Genomic DNA, 22,489 nt, shown 5'->3' on the forward strand with positions numbered 1-22,489 from the left:
TAGGGTTGACAATGATTGGGTAATAAGAGGGTCCTAACTTACTTTACGCTGGGAATATTGCATGGGAAGGTGATCGGGGCTGTCATTCGCTACCTGTTCCCACTGCCTTTACCCATGGGCACAGAAGCGGTTTGGTAGAATGAAAAGAATATTTGAATTAAGAAATTTAGGGTCTTATGTTAATCAGGTGATCTTGGTCACTTCATTCTAAGTCCCGTCTTCTCATATAAGGAATTTGGTTCAATGATTCTAAGGCCCTTTCTGTCTCTAACATTGAAAATGCTCAACATTCTGTGAGTGTTCAGAGAGTTAGACTTGAACAGAGTGTAAGACACAGATAAAAATAATTCCCCACTCCCTGCTGTAGAGGACACACACACACACACACACACACACACACACACACACACACAATCCCACACTAAATCCTTAAATTGCTGATTGAAAAGAACCCACACTTGATTATTTTGGGAATGAAAATTCCTCCCTCACCTGCTTTCTCCTCTCTCTCCTCTCTTTAAAGCCCTTGCTCATTTGATAAATTTTTAGCACTTTCATCACACAACAATTAAACATCAGGATAAAAAAGAAAACCCAAAGTCCTTTAATAACAACAATAATGAAATACTGGAAAACAGAAAATTCCAAGGACATAAAAATGTCTTATAATCCTGCCATCCATAAATAAGCACTGCTACTATTGTGTAAATTTCTAAATTTTGGCTACTATTTTAACACGGGCGTAAAAAAGGATATGTGTCTGAAAGGAGCTCCCTAGTCCATTGGGATCTGGATCTAGAAGCACTGTTGATTTCAAATAGGCCCAAGGGTAGAAAGGCCAGAATGAATTCTGACCACATGATATTTATATTCAACAGTGTTTTTTTTCAATATAAGGCCATAAGTTGAGTACTAAATAGGTTAATCATCACAAGGTAAGTTCATTCATGGCTAAAGTGAACAAATTTAGTTTTCTGTAATAAATATGCTAATACACAATTCCTATAATGAAAATATTTTACAAGCTTTGGTGTCATTAAAGCCCTGCACTAGAAATATTTCTAGGAGACAAAACAGAAAAACTTGTCTTTAACATCTGAACATCTTGGAAAGCCTCTTGGTTTAACTTGGAATAGATTTTAAGAGACAAATTTTAGTAATGATTATATGATACTTAAGCAGGTGGTCAAAATTCTAAATTAGGATTAAGTATTCAGTGTTCGTGAGGTCACTAGAATGAGGCCATCCCTCCACTTACTTTTCATCTTGTCAATGATGAAATGGCTACTACTTCTGTTATAGTATTTGTCAACAAAACTATTCTTTTCAGGATTTATGTTAATTGCCATACATAGCTCCTAGCCACCCCTTTTATATGTATTTTCCCTTTCTATTGTTAACTAATACTGGATTAAAAATTTGGAGAAATAAATTTATGTGTGTATACATCAATATTTTCTATATATAAAATAGAAACACGTTGCTATGTAACTTGCTTATATCACTTAATGTTTTTTCACATCATAAAATGCTCTATCATACTTAATTAAAAATTAAAATATCCTGTTCTGGGTTATGCCATCATTTAATTAACTAATTACAGGCTTTTTGATATTTTTGTTACTTCTATGAGTTATATTTAGATATTTCTATAGAAAACATCTTTTAAAATCTTTTTTCACCTATTATAGTTTTCTTCATTTGTGCTCAAAGGTCAAGCTGTCTAGGTATAGGATTTGAATTGGTGAACTGAAATATGACTTAGGATATAAATTTTTCAGTTGTCTGGTTATGGAAGAAGAGAGGAGTATAATAGGTAATTAATAACTTTGAGAGAACCATGTGGCTGGATTTCTGAAATCCTAACTTGTGGCTCTGGGTAGAATATTTGAAACAATTAAATACAATCCCTTCTCTCCTTATTACTAGATATTTATATTTTATCCACTGGCCCCATCATTCTAGTTCAGAATAAGAAGCTTGGAGTTTTCAGATCTACTGATTCAATGCAATCCCTTTCAAAGTACCAGTGACTTTCTTCATGGAACTAAAACAACAACAACAAAACCAACCAACCAAACAAACAAACAAAAAACCACTCTGAATTTGTATGGACTCACAAAAAGACCATGAATATTCAAAGCAATTCTGAGTAGAAAGAGCAGTGGTGATTATGGAACCCATCTAGATGGATAAATAAGATGTAATATGGGCTGAGACTGTAGCTCATTGTCAGAGTGCTTGCCTAGATATGTGAGGAACTGGGTTCAATCCTTGCACTGCATAAAAATAAATAAAATGCATTTTGTCCATGTACGACTATAAAAACATTTTTTAAAAAACAAAGGTTTGATACACACACACACACACACACACACACACACACACACATCCCATATATACACATAGTGGAATTTTGTTCAGACACAAGAACACATTATGTTATTTGCGGAAAAATGGATGAAACTGAAGAACTTTATGCAAAGTGAGATCAGCCAGATCCAGAAAGCCACGAGTTGTGTGTTCTCTCTCTTGGACACTAGAGAAGGGGCGGCAGGGATGGGGGTGGACTTAAAGGAAAGGGTGGTTAGTGAAATAGATAGGGTTATGCATTGTGCACGTATGACTATATCACAGTGAATCCCATTATTATGTATAATTATAACAAAGACTAATGCTGGGGAGGCATCACAATACCCAATTTCAAAATATACTTCAGAGCCATAGTGACAAAAACAGCATGGTATTGGCATATAAGCAGACACATAGACCAGTGGAACAGAATAGAGAACCCAGAATTAAATCCACACATCCACAGTTAACTAATGAGTCTCAACAAAGTTGCCAAAAACATAGGTTGTAGAAAAGACGCCTCTTCAACAAATGGTGCTGAGAAAATTGGATATCCATATGTAGAAGATTGAAACTAGACTCCTCTCTCACCTTGTATGAAATTCAACTCAAAATGGATGAAAGACTTCAACGTAAGACCTGAAACATTGAAACTACTAGAAGGAAACACTCCAAGATATTGGCATTGGCAATAATTTCCTAAATAAGACTCAAATGGCTCAGAAAACAAAAGCAAGACTTAACAAATGGGATTTCATCAAACTAAAAGCTGCTTCACAGCAAAGTAACAGGGTGAAGCGACAACCTACAGATGAGAGAAAAATCTTTGTAGCTGTTTATCTGAAAGAAGATTAATATCCAGAATATATAAAGAAATCTAAAAACAAAATAAATAATCCAATCAAAAATGGGCAAATGAACATGTTTTTCAAAAGAACTTGTACAAATGACAATAAAATCATGGGGAAAAAAGCTCTATTTTTATCCATCAGGGAAATACAAAACAAAATTACACTGAAATGAGATTCCATTTCACCCCTGGAAGAATGCCTATTATAAAAAATAACAAATGCTGGTGAGAATGTGGAGAGAAAAGAACCCTTACTGTTGGTGGGAATGTAAATTAATATATTCATTCTGGAAAAAAGTATAGTGGTTCCTAAAAACTAAAAATTGAACCACCATGATATAGCTATATTCTGATATTATACACACACACACACACACACACACACACACACACACACACATATATATATATATATATATTCAAAGAAAATGAAATTGGCATACAGAAGAGATACCTGCATGCCCCTGTTTACTGTAGCACTTTTCACAGTAGCCAAGATATCAAACCAGCTTGGCTGTTCCTCAACTGATAAATGGATAAAGAAAATATGTAGATAAACACAGTGGAATATTAGCCAAAAGGAAGAATGATATCCTGTCATTTACAGGAAAATGAATGAAACTGGAGAAAATTATATTAAGCAAAATGATCCAGACACAAAAGGAAAATCACATATTTTCTCTCCTATATGGAAATAGGGACTTGAAGGGAAGTGGATGGGGGGAAGGGATTATGGGAAAAGGAATGGCAGAGGGAAAAGGGAAGGTGGACAATATGATCAAGACACAATATATGCATGCATGTAAATGTCCATTGAAATTAATTTTTATAATTAATGCATTCATTATAATTAAAAATAAAATCATGTTTGAATATTAAAGTAGGTAAATGTTCATCTCAAATAGAAAAAGCAATTATGTAACAGTACTATAATGCTATCCATTTTTATATAATTATGTAAAGAAACATACTGAAAAAAAGACATAAATCAATATTCATGATGACTTTTGGGTGGGATGATTGTGGGTGATTTAAAAAAATATTCTTTTTCCTGTTGCTTTTCAAGTTTTTTTCTTCCATTGAGTCCTCTATTAGCTGTAGAATTGGGGGAAGTGATAAATTTGTTAGTCCAAGAAAAATAATAGTACATACTATTTCTATGAATTTCCTTGTTTGATTTACTATTATATCATACTTTGGAGTAGATAAGAATATTAGAAAAGTATTAAGAGAGAATGGATTTATTTTTTATTTTTTATATCATCTTAGAATCTTAAAAGGAATTTTCTGGGGTACTTGTGGCTTTTATGATTTGGGTTAGTTGGTATCAGAAGGCATATATTAAAGATGATTTCCCTGGGCTTGGATGATATTTAGAACTGGAATTTATGCCCCCTCTTTCCCTGAATGCTTGACTCTGATGAAAGCAGAAGAGAGGTTCTTTCCAAGCCTTCAGCAGCTCTAAGCCTCTCAGGGGTCCAATAAGAGTTCTTACCAAACACCCCATCACCAGCAGATGCCAGGAACAAAGGAAATTCCAAGGCCCTTTCAAGTAGGGTGGGGTCCAAAAGGAGAAAGCTTGAGAAGCAGTAGAAATAGGAGCCAGATATCAGATGCTTCTTAGACAATGCCTTGAATTTAGCACCAACATAAGAAAACAATTTTGGTCACACCCAGTCTACTGAATAAATTCAAACACACATAATAGAGCCTCTGGGAAGGGCCTAGAAGTATATCCAAGATGCTGTAATGTAAAAAGGAAGGGCTTCTGCAGTAGGCAGAACTGGATGCCAACTCCAGCTTTGCTGCTTGCTTTCTTGTACAAATTTGCTAACCTCTCCAGGCTTTGACTTCTTCAGATGTACATGGAAGTAACAGGACCTGTTTCCCAGAGCTTCGGTTGTAAGGATTAAAGGAGATACTACAAGTCCAGCATCCGTTAGAGTCTGGCCTGCAGCTTATGCTTAACACATTGATGTTGCTGATCCTAAGAGACCGGTCCAGTTCCTTTACGCAGGTCTCCATCTGGCTTCACAGAACTGACCTAGGCACTGCCTACACATGCCTCTTGTCTCTGATGTTCTCCTTTCTCCTGTCCATTTACCCAAATTCTGAGATTAGTCTCAGAGCCCAGTTCACTTCTAGCTTTCCTGCACTTTTCTCTTTTCCCATCAGGCCACATTAATCTCCGTAGTTAGAGAATGTTCAATTGAACTGTGCACATGAGTTGAAACAAGAGTCATTTGCTTTTTCTTTTCAAATAGGATATAAGGTTATTTTTCTATAATTCTTTTGAATGTTCTCAGAAAAGTTTCTACTTATTGATTTGTAGGTAGACAAAGTTCTTAAAATTCTAGGTGGCCCTCCAGAGTCCCATGTCTCTCTTGACCATGCTTTTTTATGAATTATAGGCCCTTTGTAAACTCTAGTTTGTCATTATGTACACTGCCTGCATTTGCCATGCTTCTGTGCCTCTCCTTCACAGAATTCAGATAACCTTCATGTCCTGCTGTTCTGTTCATCTTTTAGTTAGGCCTTATCTTCTTGCTAGTTGAATCAAAAACTTTGTATACTTGAAGCCAATTGGTTTTCCTGAATTGTCTGTTGAGACCCCAATGATTTGGACTCCTTTGCTTAACTTGGACATTAAGATAATTTTGAAGAAGCTTGTATAGGTACTATACATAGCCATGTGGTCCTAGGTGGCTGTGGAAAGGGGCAATTGGGAAAATAGGCATCAAGAAGATGATCCTGGGGGCTCAGTGGTAGAGCACCCGCTTTGCACATGTGAGGCACTGGGTTCGATCCTCAGCACCACATAAATAATAAAGATATTATGTCCAACTACAACTAAAATAATATTTTAAAAAAGAAGAAGATGGTCCTGTACATTATGAAGTTTCTGGCAACTTTACTTTTTTGGCTTGTGTGCAGCAAAGGAGACCTAGGCTATTATTGCATGTCCACTGATTATTTCTTGGTAAGAATCACATTTATAAGAGGAAAGAGGATTGGTGTTCTTTGTAAACAGTGGAAAGTCAAGCAAAGAAAAGGTATCTAATAGAAGATTATGGGTTTAAATTACAAAATTGAACTAAGGGTAGCCAGCCCAGCCATGGGAAGAGAAAGGGTTCAGGCCTGGTAGATGGATTTCTAGAATCTCAGTGACAGGGACTTATCCTCCTGGGGTTTCCCCATTAGATGATCCAGTGCTAATAGCTTTCCATTCCTGATCAAATTTCAACTTCCAGGGAGAAGTCACTAATGCACACAGCTTAGGCCTGCGTTCACTGTTGCACATGGAATAAGGAAGGGCTTATTCCTAAATGGAAGGAAAGGAAATTGGTGTCAGAAAAAGTGGGTTGGAGACAAAAAGTGCTGGGCACATAAAATCAGTGTTGGGTGACTTAGGGGCATGGGAAGAATCTATAACTAATGAAAGAAAAGAATTGGGAACTAATTTTAAACAAACTGAAAAAAAAGTCTGATGTACCTCATGAACCTTGATTGCAACAAAGGTATATAGGAAGACACAGGCTGCTCTGACTTGACTCTCAGACTGACCCTGGACTAGGTACTGTTCACCTTGTGCCAAGTCCACATCAGCCAGGACAAGGAAGGCTGGAGAGTATAGTGAAATGCAGAGAAATGGGATTGGATGACTTCAGAAAGACTGAGAGTGACCAGACTGTGTAGTCCTGTGTGGGTTCTGAGTTTATCTAAGTCCAGAGGGAAATCATTGGAGGTTATGAAAAGGGTAATGACGAGCTCAGATTTACTTTTTTTTAAAAAAGCCACACTGGGTGCTCTCTGATACTTGAGAGACATCTTATAAACTAATAGGTCATCCATATGGGAGAGGATGCTGGCAATAAAGATGGTGAGTGAAGAATATAGGCTCAGGACTCTCTCCTTTTGGGAGAAAAAGAAAAGTTTTAATAGGGAACAGGTAGCATTTAGGTTATATCAATACCTACTCAAATCCTGGGTGCTTTTCTTTTTAAAGTTCTTTCATTTATGGAGCTAGTCTGACTCATACTTTAAAAGTTATAGTGTTCAAAGTCTGAGCACAGCTGTAATATCACAGTGTCAGGACAATAAATATTCATACCTATGCAGCCAGTATTCATCTGTGATCCTCTGTGCCCTTCATGACAGCTGCCCCTGAAATTATTTGTACAATTGGTTTATTTTGTCTTTCCCTGGCTGTCGGCTCCAGAAACACAGGGATTGTGTCTGCTTTGTCATGTTGCTCACTGTCTTACTCCAGTTTTCTCCTGAAAGCAGAACTTGGGAGGGAGAAGGACCTAGCTAATAGGGAAGGTAGAAGAGCTCACAAAGGTGTGTAGCTTAGTAGGTCACCACTCTGTTGCCCCTCTGAGGAGCCCCTCATTTACACTCTGAAATTTGGAGCTGTGCATTCCTCATTCCACAGACAGTGGCCTCCAGACAGTCGGCTGTAACACACAGGGTTGAAGAGCAAGCTGTGCCTTACAAAAAAAAAAAACATAAGGCAGAAAAGGGAGACTTGGCTGGTGCTTGAGGTAGGTTGAAGCAAATGATCAGAACTGTTCACAGAGCTGAAGCATCAGCTACAACCCCTCGGTCTCCTGGGCTGCATGCTGCCTGGGACAGGGAGCAGGTATCTGATAATTACTTATTAATTAATGCAGTGAATGAGGCAATGCAAGCACAGTGTTTTGTGGTCTGCTCAACAAACCAGGAGCTGCTATATTGTTGCTACTAATAATGCATTACTGGGGCCTCTGCCCTCACTTCGTCCTAAATACAATCTGGCTGGATCCCAGTGTCCTCAATATCCCATCCCGGTCTTCCTTTCTGGTTCACAGGATGTTTTCATCCACCCCCATGACTATTGTGCTATCTCCCTTCTGCCAGTTCTGATCCTGATTCACTGCTTCCCTATTTTCCAGGCATTGGCATTCATCCTGCCTATTTCTGGCTATGTTGGCCCACCAAAGTGAGGAGAGGTACCTATTCCAGGGAAGCTAATGTTTGGGGTTTCTCTTAGTCCCAGGGTCACAGTCTTTCCCTCTCTGGTTATGTATCCCCTTTGAGGCCAGGCCAGAAATACCTAATCATTCCTGAACTCCAACAAGTCCCTCACCTATGCCCTTTAGCCACTGGTCTCCTCCCAGGGTGTTGCACTTGAACTTTAGGATAAAGAATTTTAGGATAAAAATTCCCAATTAGAATCCCCTGGGGTGCTTCTTAACTACACCTTGCCATTCTGCTCCTCTGGAAATTCTGATTCAGTGAGTCTGGATTTGGGCCCAGGAATTTCTGTTTTAATAGTACTGGTTGATTCTAGTCTCTAGAGAAGTGTAAGGTGGGAGGTATGGGTGGGTTAAGGCTTGGGCCCCATTTACTAGGAGTGTGTGCAACTGGGAATTGGTCTGTTTCTACCTGTGACCTTTGTCCTTTCTACAGGAATTTATGGACCTGGACAAGTGAATATGAGTTGGACAGTCAGTTCATGAATATTTATTCTAGTTTGTTTTCTGTTAGTGGTGGTCTCTGGGGAATAATTTCAGACTCTGTGCCTCAGTTTTAGAATCTGAAGTTAGCTGTCCAATATTTGACCTCAGTCATTTAGCACAGAAAATTGATTCTTATCTGAAAAGAAAATGCCTTCAGTATGGTTTAGACTCCCAGAGAATGGCACTTTATATTAACTGGTATTGAGGGTTGTTATTATTGCTAATAATATTACTGGAATTTATTGGCATCTTCTCTGTGTCTGCATATAGAGCAATTGTTTTTATATAAAGAATGTTTTGCACAGACGGTTGTCCTCTTGGGATATACCTTTTGTTTTCAAAAGAGTTTCAGGAAGCAGCAGTCATACAGCCAGCCAGCAGTCATCCGGGTATACATTAGTATATCCCCAGTGTTGCTTTCTAATACAGAGGCTTAACTTAATGCAGTGGATTATCTTAAATCTGAAGAAGTGATCTGAGGTTGGCACTTTTCCGTCCTAAGGCTGTGTTTCTACACGAAGCATTCTGAAAATTGTGCTGGGATGCTGCTCTTGTTGCTCTCCTGTTACTCTTTCTGCCCAAATTTTCAAAATTATGGATTAGAAAGTCACTTTTAAACGTTAGTAGGTGTTCTTGGGGGAAGAAATGTATTTGCTTAGGGGAGCATGCTGCTGGGGTAGAAAGGAGGATGATTTTGCTGATTTGCGTTGCAGTCATTGTGCACACTTGAGGCTGTACTGGAATTGGTAACTGCACATAACCCCGTGATGAGTACTTCAGTAACAAACAGTTGAAGGCCCACTGTACGACCTAGGCCAGAATAGGCACTAAAAAGAAAGTGTTAAATGAGACTTATATGGTTCCTGCCTCATTGAGCTTACTGTCATTAGAAAGAGTCAATTAAATATGTGATTAGAAACCAAGAAATAATTTTCTACTTCTACACGGCTGAAGTAGAAAATCATAATACAGTAAGAATATATAAAAGCGAGACCCACTTAGGAGCTACCTGGTATTTAAAGGATAAATTATTTTATTAGAAGAGACAGTTGCCTGGGAAGAGCTTTATGGGCACAGGGACAGCCCATCTGGAGACATAAGCTGTGAAGAAGCATGGTGCATCAAGGAACTGAAACAATGTCATTGTAGCCAGAGCCCAGAGAGGGAGTGAGGCACAGGGTGTGGTTGAAGAGGTGGGTAGGAGCCAAATCCTTCAGGATGTCATCAGGTACTTTCAGAAATGTGCTCTTTATTTTAAATGTAGTTCACTAAGGGTAGTGTCAAGATCTCAAATGGGAAACAGTTTGGGGAGGGCAGATGAAAAGATGGGAAATAAGGAACTTTGTCACTAGGTAGTCCAGATGAGAGGTGGAACAGATGCAAAAGTTATTTGGGTTACAAAAGTAATGAACTGGCTGTTGGACTTGAAGGAGAGGAATGTTTCAGATAACTCAAGTGTCTTCCATGAACTAGATGGCAAGCTTTTCACTGAGAAAACTTAATTATAAAATGTTAATATAAATATAAATATAAAATCTTAAGCTAAAATGTGGCTTTTTCACAAAATGCTGTCTTCTGTGATTTGATGTTGTCCTTGGCCAAGAAAAATACTATAATGCTTAGTTGGCTTGGCTGTTTTGAATTCCATTACTTTTCCAAAGAGAGATCCACTGCAGGATGACCCCGACTCAGCACATACTAGAGGGTTCTGGAAAAAATAGAAACATGAACAATTTTTAGAAAAGTTGCACTTCAAGAGGCTGTCCACAAGTCTGTAGTCACAGAATCCAGAGAGAACTCTTTAATATCAGAACAAAATGAAGTTCTGTATTTCGCTGTTGAAAAGTTTTAATTTTGAATGACGTAATGGTAGTAGCAATGGTAGTGTGTATGGTGGCGATGGTGGTGGTGATGGTGATGGTGCTGTTGGTGATGGTGCTGGTGTTTGCAGTACGAGTGGTGATGATGACAATGGTGTTGGTATTGGTGATGGTGATGGCATTATGGGTGATGGTGATGAAATTGTGGATGATACTGATAATTAAAACTGATGTTGGCAACTTTGGTGTGTATGATGGCAGGCTTGAAGGCAATGATGGTGGTGATCAGAGCCGTCATGCCCTCATTACTATCAAGGACTGCGGTTGGGCTCTGAGAAGCAGACTAAATTTCCCATTGCTGAAGCCTGGGCTAGAAAGCAAGATTATAATAGAGTGGCAGGTTACTGACTCACTTACTCATCTTTGCCCCCTCCAGAAGTGAAATTGGATATAGATGTGCTAATCACTTTGCTTTTATTGTTGTGGGTGAAAGGAGGCAGGAGAATTTGGGGGTGGGGTGTTTCAGCGTGATAGTTTGTGAGTAGGCACTCTTCCTGGCAGGATTGTGCATGGCTTGAGCAATATCTTTAAAAATTTTAAAAGAGGATTTGAGACAGCTACTGTACTGTTTCTCCTCTTCTCACTGCTGTACTTTACCAGTGGGAAGGTTCCTTTTTCCTCTTCTGCCATGACCTTTATCTTTTTTAATCCACTGTTTTTGTTCTCATTGTCTCTGGATGACTTACACTTTATGGAAGCATGAGTTTGGATAGTCCTTCTGCGGGTCCTGTGTTCGCTGCTTTCTCTTCCCCTATAAAACCTAGCATTTGGTGCATTATAGATTATTCTGGCTTATTTCTTTATATTTTCTCTTCTCTTATTGGAATAAACATTCCACAAGGACAAACTGCTTTGTCTATGTTTTTATTTTAAACACTAGAATAGTACCTGACATAGTCAGGGCTTAACACATATTTTTTGAATGAAGTTTTTTAAATGTCCTTTTACCTGTTAAGTCAAATAGATGTACTAATACAAATCATATGGTTATCATGGACATTAAATGAAATAAAGTACATAGACTGTCTGGCCTACCCAGCTTGGCATAGTAAGGGCTGGTGAAGGGTTAGGATCCTCTTCATGCTCCCTGTCTTAGACAGCATTTTCTATGCTGCAACCAAAAGACCTGGCAAGAACAAGGTATAGGAGGGACAGTTTATTTAGGACTCATGGTTACGGAGGTCTCAGTATAATTGGCCAACTCCATTGTTCTGGGCCTGAGGTGAGACAGAACATCATAGGTGGAAGAAGGTAGTTCAGGACATGGAAACAAGGAAGCAGAGAGAGTGTTCCTCATGAGAGATAAGATATAAACCCCAAGGGCATGCCCCCTTTGACTCACCTCCTCCAATCACCCTACCTGCCTATAGTTACTGCCCAGTTAATTCATATCAGTGGGTGATCCACTGATTAGGTTTAGGCTCTCCTAGTTCAAGCATTTCACCTCTGAACTTTCTTGCACTGTCTCACACATGAAATTTTTGGGGACACCTTATATCTAAACTATAGCACTCCCCTTTCTTATAACTTCCTTCTCTGGTATTTAGAACACTGATTCCAGTTAACTTCTTGCCTCCTTAGAGATGCTTCTGTATTTTCTTCATAGCTTGTCTCTCTTGTTTTCTAAATGGCCTTGATTTCTTCTCTCCTTCAACTTATTAACCAGACTTTAATATTATTAATGAAATATACCATTAATTACAATTATGATCATTCTAATATGGAATTCTTATGGTTATGGAATTCATGTGTTACTTTCTATTGCTGTTAGCTATATTAAATGTATTATTCACCAATTATCCTTAACATCATGAAAGCCCCTGAGGTGGCTATCATTTTCTTCATTTTACAGGTGAGGAAACTGAGACTTGGAGAGGTATATACACCAGGAGTACAGACCCAGTAAGCAATAGATTAGAACTTATTCTTGGGTTTATTTTTTTTCTGTTTATCTATTCATCTAAAATGGTATCTGTACTGACAATGCACCATATGCCGGGCACAGAGCTAGGCTCTGTCTACGCACTGAGGAAAAAATTGGTATAGGACCTGACCATGTGACCTCACCTGTGGTCACAATGATCACTGTCATCATCACTTGTGCTCTGCTGAACACACTGGCGGGTGCCCCCATGCTCATGTCTCATGTGAACCCTGACCAGCTGTTTTTACTTCTCTATTTCAGCCTTATCTCAACTCTGAATATCTAAATATGAATTTATTACCTCTCTTTCTCTCTCCAAATTATATATTTTTCTAATATTACATTATTAAAAAAAATCACCTCTCATTTTTCTTGCCACATAGGCTCACAACTTTGGAATCATTTTGATCCTCCCATCTCTTCATTTCATATTTTGAATTCATTCCCAAAGCCTCTTGGTTGCTTTATCTTTGAAAAATGTCTGTTACTAGTCTCTACCTCTCAAATTCCTCTCTAGTGTTCTAACATCATGTCCCATGCTTGTATCCACTAGAATAGCCTCAAGGCTATGTGCTCATTAGTTTTATCCTTTAAGATTCCATTAGATTTTAAGATTCCTTAAGGCATAGACTCTGCTTCTTTTCATTGTTGTTATATTATTTCTCCAACAAAGAGAAAGGTTTATCTCTGTCCCTAGGACCAGGCATGTACCAATAGACATTCAGATGATTAGTAAATTAAAGTACTTCGATGTTTCAGACCATGGTTATCAAACTTGTTCTGGAGGTTTATGTAATGGTTAGTAGTTTTATGGGAGATTATGTGGTACTATACAAAGGCTGTTCTCTGCATCTCCATAACATACACTGAAATTTTTTTGCACAGTAGATTTCTTCCCGCCTCCATTCATGTTTGCCATTTCTTTTGCCATCTCCTGTCACTCATCAACAGGGAGCTGAGTCCAAAGCCCCATAAAAATTTATGTTTGAAAGGTGTAAACTGGGAAATATTCCCCCTATTCAGAAACAGCTCTTCCATTTTTCGGGTGCTACCATAACTCTTATAAACATTGTTTGAGAACCACTGGCCAGTCATTGGTCTGCTGATTGTGTAGGTGTGGAAGGCATCAGGCTATTTTTTTTAACCATCTCCTTATTTTTCTCACTTGAAGCAAATTGCTTGAATCAGGTATGGTGGGTGCATGCCATGGTGGGGCTTACAGCTACTTGGGAGTCTAAGGAAGAAGGGTGCAGACCTGCCTGGGCAACATAGCAAGACCCCATCTCCCTGTCCAAAAAATAAGTAAATAAATAAAGAATACAGTTAGCAACACCAGTGGCCTGAAAGAATTCTCATTCTTAAGAACATTTGAGGTTGAGCTTATGGCATTTCTAAATACACATTTCTAAGTGACACTTAGAAATCATTAATCCTATTGACCATTCAGAGAAGAAATATTCTTTAAGATTCAAATTGGGGCAGAATAATAGCAAGAATTAATTACATCCCCAAATAAATCTTTTTTATAAATAACTTACTGACTAAATCTCTTATTCATTAAGATAGCTGGCCTTTTTTTTATAAGGATAATAACTATAATTTAATGTTTATTATATAATGTCTTGCATACTGCTGCAGAAAAAAAAACTTGAATGCTGTGTAACAGATGCTGATGGGACTTAGAATTTGCCAAATCATGATTTGGACCTAAGCATCTGTCAGCACTATCAGCAGTAAGGCTTTTTTTTTTTCTTTTCTTTTCTTTTTTTAAACTAAAGAAAATTGACTCAAAGTGATATGGTTTCCTTTAAGTCCTTTTTCTTGTACTGGAAATTATGTAGTGACAAAATCCAGCTTTACCATGTAAGCTAACACTGTTAACATTTATTGTGTAGATTAGAAGGTAAGATTTCTAAAAATCTGACTTTAGTGAATAAATAGTATCTTTCTGTAGCAACTGTATCAGATAATATTCATTCACTCAAAAATTATTAAATTTCTACCATGTATTGAGGATTTAGCAGTGTAGAAAATGAACATAATTAATGCTTTCTTGTACATTTTAGTGCAGAAGTGCCAATAAACACATAATTTCAGATAATAAGACACACCAAGAATAAAATGTACGGGACAGTACTAGGGCGTGAGGAGGAGGGCTGCTTGTGATTAGGAAGGTCAGGAGGTGTTCTTTGGGAGGTGATATGTGAGCTGAGCTAATGCTTAGGTGATGAGGAGAGTCAATTGTGTTCAGACCTTGCAGGAGAGCAGCCTGGGCCCAGAGATGGCAAGTACAGACGTTTGAACAGCAGACAAGTACTATGTGTTCAAGAAACAGAAAGCTAGGGTGCCTGGGGTGTGTGGACAAGGATGAGACTGGTAGGAGATGGTGTTAGAAAGGCCCCACCAAACACGATAATGTGTCCCAGTTCATTTTAAGGAGTCTAGATTTTATTCTCTAGTCAGGGGACCTCACTAAGGGATTTTAACAGAGGCATTGTCAGATCTGCAGCTACCAGCTTCAACTGTGCATTGTTGAAAGGTTTCTTTTAAATGGACATAATTTTCCTTTGTATCTTACAGAATAGACCAGAGGGCTACCAATTGGCCAAAGGATGCTTTTGAAACTCAGCAGGACTTAAATGAGGTAAGTGCAATTGTTTCTGGTCATATGAACGTGAATTAAACAATCATGAAATTTACTGTTGTTTTTTTGACAGTAGTAGAAATTCTTTCTGATTAAAACTATTTTTGCTCTTTAGTAAACTTGTCGTGCATATACTCCATTGTTCAGTTGGAATGCTTTTTCTTGCTATGGTGCAAACACATTCAAAATGTTATTTTAGGGATTGTTCACCATTTCTTGAACCTGACACCAGTCTCGTAGTCATTTTATTATACACTTTTCACATTTGCTTCAGGATTGTATAACCATGCCTGTGGTTTGCAAATTAACATTTGTATCATTTTTTCCTTAATTTTATTTATCTGCATCTCTGTTTTTACCATTGGCCTTTGCATTCTCAGATATAATTGTGCTTATTCTTTATTCACTAAGCCTCATGTAGACTGGTGTTTGCAATATGGTCTTCTAAGTAAGTATGCTTTGAGATAAAAGCCATGTTTCCTAATCCAGATAGTTTTCCACTGAACTGGAAATCACAACAGTAGCTTATTCTAGATTTTTTTTTGCAATATAGAATTGAATTCTAATGATGGAAATCAATATAATTATGATGATTACTTTTATGAATTCCTTGGCTTAAAATATTGGTTTGGAATACCCAGTCTGATTTTTTTTTGTCTTCATTAAATTAGAGCAGAAGATGGTGTGTGGTATGTCTAATGGATTATAGAAAAGAAAAGAAAAAGACTTAACACTCAGATGCCTAGATGAGAAACGATGGACTTCAGACAAATTGTTTATTTGACATTTTGAAGGCACACCCCTTCTGTGCCCCTCAACACTCCTATAAAAAGCATTAAACTAAATGTAGGTGTTTTCCAGTAAAACTTGGCAAAAATGAATAGTCAAAAATAAACTAGCTATTTGATTAAGCCAAGTAAAATAGCTAAAGTTGTGAAAAATGTCTTAAAGATAACAGAATAGTGTGAGTTATTTTTCTGTATTCATAAAGATAGCCCTTAAATTTCATACCCTTACTCATGGTAACAAAAAAGTGGAAAAAGTCTCAAAGAAAAGAGGCAAGAGCTTGAAGCACGTATGCAGCTGTCTGCTCCATTGGGAACTACCACAATGCTAGCTGTAAAGAAGCAGTGATTTCATTTTAACATAGGTGACTAGAAAAATTAGGTGATTGTAACAGTCGATTCACGATAACTTTCAAGTATTTGGAAGAAATTGATTTTTAAGCTGGAATCCAATGAGAATGCTAGGATTATTTGAGCATTCCTAAATCACAGTTGTGAAAAGCTTTACTTGAAAATCTGCTGTTCTGTATTCCTTCACTGTATCCAATTTGCAAATGATCTGAAATGTGTGTATTCCTGCGACATCATATGGGCTCAAGAGCACTGAATGGAAATGTGCATTCTTAGGCAGGCGTTGCTGTATTTTGAATGTGACTGTCTCCAGGCAAAGGTTGTGCTAAAGATCAGTTGAACATAGTGAGCATGTGCTCCATCCAGATGGTTTTTGTTCCAGTCGGGGTGTAAACTGTATGTACTAGCCCATATTCTTTTATGCAGCTTCTGTTGTGACCACAATTTGGGGTACTGAAAGAGACCTTAGAGAAACTGGAAGTGGGGCAGCATGAGTAGAAAAGAAATCTCAGGGGAGGGTCAGTGGGGTCACATTCATTGATTAAAACAATCTATAGAATGGAAATCTAAAATGTGTCCTCGGCATTTCTCAAACTTAATGAATACCACACTCTGTTTTTTCTTTTTTTTTTTTCTTTTTTTTTTTTTTGGTACCGCAGATTGAACCCAGGGATGCTTAACTGTTGATCCAGATCCCCAACCTTTTTTTTAATATTTTATTTAGAGACAGGATCTCACTGAGTTGCTGAGGCTGGCTTTGAACTCAGGATCCTCCTGGCTTAGCAACTCAAGCCCCTGGGATTAAGGTGTGCACCACCACACCAAGCAAAGACTCCACTCATATGGAAGAACTGCCTAATAAGAGTTTTTAGGTGATTGAGTCCTAAGGAACATGGATGAGAAGCTTTGCTTTGTTATTTTTAATGGAAATAGAAAATATATAAGGGGAAGTGCATAGATAATAAGCATGTAGGCAGATGAATTCTTAGGGAAATGAGTAACCAATACCTAGATCTAGACAGAGAATACCACCAGCACCATGGATATCTCTAATTCCTTCAAGTTACTACTCCACTTTGAGAATAATTATTATTCAGATTTTTTTGCCTATTTTTGAGTCTTTTACATATGAATTACATAAAATCTTTTGCATGCCTGGCTACATTTGTTCAATGTTATATTTGTGAGATTTATCCATGTTTTTCATGGGGTTGTAGTTTCCATTTGCCTTTCAGTAACCAATTGCATTATTTATTTCTGTTTTTTTAACTATTATGACCAGGTGCTATTTATTGTAATCTCATTATGAGCTGTTTTCTTTTTAAATTTTTTTTAATTTTTAATTTTAATTTTTGATTTTTTAAAAAAATAAATGACAGTGGAATGCATTACAATTCTTATTACACTTATACAGCATAATTTTTCATATCTTTGGTTGTATATAAAGTATGTTGACACCAATTTGTGTCTTCATACATGTACTTTGGATAATGATGTCTATCACATTTCACCATCATTGCTAATCCCCTGCTCCCTCCCTTTCCCTCCCACCCCTCTGCCCTATCTAGAATTCATCTATTCCTCCCATGCTCCCCCTCCCTACCCCACTATGAGTCAGCCTCCTTATATCAGAGAAAATATTCGGCATTTGGTTTTTTGGAATTGGCTAACTTCACTTAGCATTATCTTCTCCAACTCCGTCTATTTATCTGCGAATGCCATGATTTTATTCTCTTTTATCGATGAGTAAAATTCCATTGTGTATAAATGCCACATTTTTATCCTTTCATCCACTGAAGGGCATCTAGGTTGGCTCCACAGTTTAGCTATTGTGAATTGAGCTGCTATGAACACCGATGTGGCTGCATAATGATAGTACACTGATTTTTAAGTCCTTTGGGTATAGATCGAGGAGTGGAATAGCTGGGTCAGATGGTGGTTCCATTCCAAATTTTCTAAGGAATCTCCATACTGCTTTCCAGATTGGTTGCATCAATTTGAAGTCCCACCAGCAATTTATGAGTGTGGCTTTTCCCCCACATCCTTGCCAACACTTATTGTTGTTTGTATTCTTGATAATTACCATTCTGAGTGGCTTGAGATTAAATCTTAGAGTAGTTTTGATTTGCATTTCTCTAATTACTAGACATGTTGGGCATTTTTTATCTATTTATTGATTGATCGTATATCTTGTTCTGAGAAGTATCTGTTCAGTGTCTTAGGCCATTTATTGATTGGGTTGTTTGTATTTTTGGTGTTAAGTTTTTTGATTTCTTCATATATCACGGAGATTAGTGCTCTGATGTGCTTGTGACAAAAATTAGCCCCCCCAAATATAGACTCTCTCTTCACCTCATTGATTGCTTCTTTTGTTGAGCAGAAGCTTTTTAGTTTGAACCCATTCCATTTATTAATTCTTGATTTTATTTCTTGTGCTTTAGGAGTCTTGTTATAGAAGTCAGAGGCTGATCTGACATGATGAACATTTGGGCCTACTTTTTCCCCTATTAGGCTCAGGGTCTCTGGTCTAATTCTTAGATCATTGATCCGCTTTGAGTTTTGTGCATGGTGAGAATTAGGGGTTTATTTTCATTTTGCTGCATATGGATTTCCAGTTCTCCCAGTACCATTTGTTGAAGAGGCTATCTTTTCTCCAATGTATGTTTTTAGCTCCTTGGTCTAGAGATACAGGAGATATCTTATATATGAGATATCTTATCTATATCGTATCTATGGGATTTCCTATCTATGGGATAACTCTATTTATGTGGGCTTGTCTCTGTGTCTTCTATTCTATACCATTGGTCTACATGTCTATTTTGGTGCCAATACCATGCTGATTTGTTACTATAGTTTTGTAGTTTTAAGGTGTAGTATTGTGATGCCTCCTGCTTCACTCTTCTTACTAAGGATTACTTTGGCTATTCTGGGTCTCTTATTTTTCCAAATGAATTTCATGATTGCTTTTTCTATTCCATAAGGAATGATGCTGGGATTTTAATTGGAATCACATTGAATCTGTATAGCACTTTGGGTAGAATGACCATTTGACAATATTAATTTTGCCTATCGAAGAGTGCAAGAGATCTTTTTATATTCTAAGGACTTCTTCAATTTCTTTCTTTAGTGTTCTGTAGTTTTCTTTGTAGAGGTCTTTCACCTCTTTTGTTGACTCCCAAGTATTTTGTTTTGTTTTATTTTTTTGAGGCTATTGTGAATGGGGTAGTTTTCCTAATTTCTCTTTCACAGGATTCATTACTGATGTATAGAAAAGCATTTGATTTATGGATATTGATTTTATATTGTGCTACTTTGCTGAATTTATTTATTAATTCTAGAAGTTTTCTGATGGAGTTTTTTTTTATCCTGTTAGTATAGAATCATGTCATCAGCAAATGATAGTTTGAGTTCTTCTTTTTCTATTCATATCCTTTTAATTTCTTTCATCTGTCTAATTGCTGTGGCTAGAGTTTCAAGTATTAGTTGAATAGAAATGCTGAAGGAGGGAATCCCTGCCTTGTTCTATTTTTTAGAGGGAATGCTTCCAATTTTTCTCCATTTAGAATGATGTTGACCTTGGGTTTAACATAGATAGCTTTTACAAAGTTGAAGTATGTTCCTACTATTCCTAGTTTTTCTAGTATTTTGAACATGAAGGGGTGGTGTATTTTGTCAAATGCTTTCTCTGCATCAATTGATATAATCATATGATTCTTTAAGTCTATTGATGTGATGAATTATATTTATTGATTTTCAAATGTTGAACTAACCTTGCATCCCTGGAATGAACCTACTCAATCTGGTGCACTATATTATTATGTTTTTGTATGTGATTTGCCAGAATTTTATTGATAATTTTTACATCAATGTTCATGAGGGATACTTATCTAAAATTTTCTTTCCTTGATGTGTCTCTACCTGGTTTTGGTATCAGGATGGTACTAGCCTCATAGAATTAGTTTGGAAGGGTTCCCTCCTTTTCTATTTCTTGGAATAATTTGAGGAGTACTGGTATTAATTCTTCTTTGTAAGTCTTGTAGAACTCAGCTGTGAATCTGTCTGGTCCCAGGATTTTCTTGATTGGTAGGCTTTTGATGGTGTCTTCTTCCTTACTTGAAATTGATCTGTTTAAATTGTGCATGTCCCCTTGAATCAGTTTGGGTTGATCATATGCCTCTAGAAATTTGTTGATGTCTTTGAGGTTCTCTATTTTACTGGAGTAGAAATTTTCAAAATAGTTTCTAATTGTCTTCTATTGTTTTTCAATAATATCTGTGGTGATATTTTCTTTTTCATCACAAATTTTAGTAATTTGAGTTTTCTCTCTCCTTCTCTTTGTTAGGGTGGCTAAGGGTTTATCAATTTTATTTTATTTTCAAAGTACCACTTTTTTGTTTTGTCAATTTTTTGAAATGTACTGTTTCAATTTCATTAATTTCTGCCCTGATTTTAATTATTTCCTATCTTCTGCTACTTTTAGTGTTGGTTTGTTCTTTTTCTAGGGCTTTGAGATGTAACGTCAGGTTGTTTATTTGTTGACCATTTTTTCTTTTAATGAATGTGCTTAATGCAATCAACTTTCCTCTTAGGACTGCCTTCATAGTGTCCCATAGAATTTTGATAAGTTGTTTCGGAGTGCTCATTTATCTCCAAGAATTTTTTTTTATCTCCTCCATGATGTCTTCTGTTATCCACGCATCATTGAGTAGCATATTGTCTGGTCTCCAGGTGTTGGAGTAGCTTCTAGTTTTTATTTTATCATTGATTTCTAATTTCATTCCATTATGGTCAGATAGAATGCAAGGTAGTATCTCTATTTTTTTAAGTTTGCGAAGACGTGCTCAGTGGCATAACATAAGGTCTATTTTGGAGAAGGATCTATCTGCTACTGAGAAGAAAGTGTATTCACTCATTGTTGGATAGAATATTCTATATAGGTCTTATATATAAGTCCAAATTATTGATTGTATTATTGAGCTCTGTAGTTTAATTGTTTAGTTTTGGTTTTGAAGATCTATCCAGTGATGAGAGAGGTATATTTAAAGTCACCCAGTATTTTTGTATTGTGTTCTATTTGGTTCTTGTAGTTGAGAAGGGTTTGTTTGATATACATAGATGCCCCATTGTTTGGTGCATAGATATTTATGTTTGTTATGTCTAAAGAAAAAAAACATAAAATAACCAGTTTCTTTTGTCTCATAAGAAGATGATCCACAATTGTTTTCGTATACTTCTGTCTATGAAATATCATATATAAATAAATCATATATAAATAATAACACTAATGATACTAGATTTGCCCCTTATACTTTAACTTTTACTATTGGAATTTCTTGATCCATTTGTTCTGCTACAGATAAATGGGGCTTACCTGTGCACTGTTTTGGGGACTGGTCCTTGACCTGAGGTTTACTTATGCCCATCATGGTGATTTATGGTATGTCCTCTTTTTGTGTGTTTTTCATATATTCTTGGTGGGTTGAAAAGCTTCCTAACTTCTTGTTTCCACTTAGCAGAAATATATATTGAGTCTTGTCAATATCGCTTTTCTTCTACTAGTCTAGAGTTCTCAGTTTTTGACTTGGGTCTCGTGATAGGATTTGCATCTTCATTTCTGCACATGTATGTGTGTGTTTGTCTGTCTGTGGTATTGGAATTTGTTTTTTATAAAGCAATTAAATCCTCCTCGTACCATTCACCTGAGCCATCTAACTGTCTTTCTAAGATATCTGGTGATTTTATTTGTTGGGGTTCTCCTGAATCCTGATTAGAAAATATGCTAGACTGGACAATGGTAAATTTCTCATCCACCTTAATCCTTGGTCTTTAGTTATTCCACCACATCCATATAATTGGTAAGCATTCAATTCAGTAGATCCAAAAACTGCTTGAAAGATAAACTGAGGAAAAATGACTGTTTTCTCTGTTTGTACCTAGATTCCAATTCCTGACTTCAGTTCTAATTAAGAGAAATTACAGATATATAAACAAACTTCTTGATCTCCCTTTCCCTAAGCAAACATGCATAATTGGACCCTTGAAACAATTCCTGACTACACAGCACACATCACATCAACTCAGTTTACATTTGTAAAATTGAGGAAGAGGTTATGGATTGGGTTAATTCCAAGAACTACTTCAGATTTAATACTTCTTGATTCTACTCCTTTTTTGATTTTTCTCAGTTTTTGTAGAATTCAAT

The 22,489-nt window shown here is 36.9% G+C and overlaps 1 protein-coding gene across 7 annotated transcripts in view; it reads left to right on the top strand.

Moving 5' to 3' along the window:
• The window catches only part of Fam13c (family with sequence similarity 13 member C), a 116,637-nt gene that overhangs the window by 46,988 nt on the left and 47,160 nt on the right, over positions 1–22,489 (top strand). For all 7 annotated transcript variants that reach the window (XM_021732477.3, XM_005334325.4, XM_040273627.2 and 4 more), the window contains one exon: positions 15,088–15,151. In XM_021732477.3, the coding sequence (XP_021588152.1) occupies positions 15,088–15,151 (64 nt within the window). The remainder of the gene's footprint in view (positions 1–15,087; positions 15,152–22,489) is intronic.

The sequence above is a fragment of the Ictidomys tridecemlineatus genome, chromosome 1 (genome assembly GCF_052094955.1).
Source record: "Ictidomys tridecemlineatus isolate mIctTri1 chromosome 1, mIctTri1.hap1, whole genome shotgun sequence".
In the NCBI taxonomy this organism is placed as follows: domain Eukaryota; kingdom Metazoa; phylum Chordata; class Mammalia; order Rodentia; family Sciuridae; genus Ictidomys; species Ictidomys tridecemlineatus.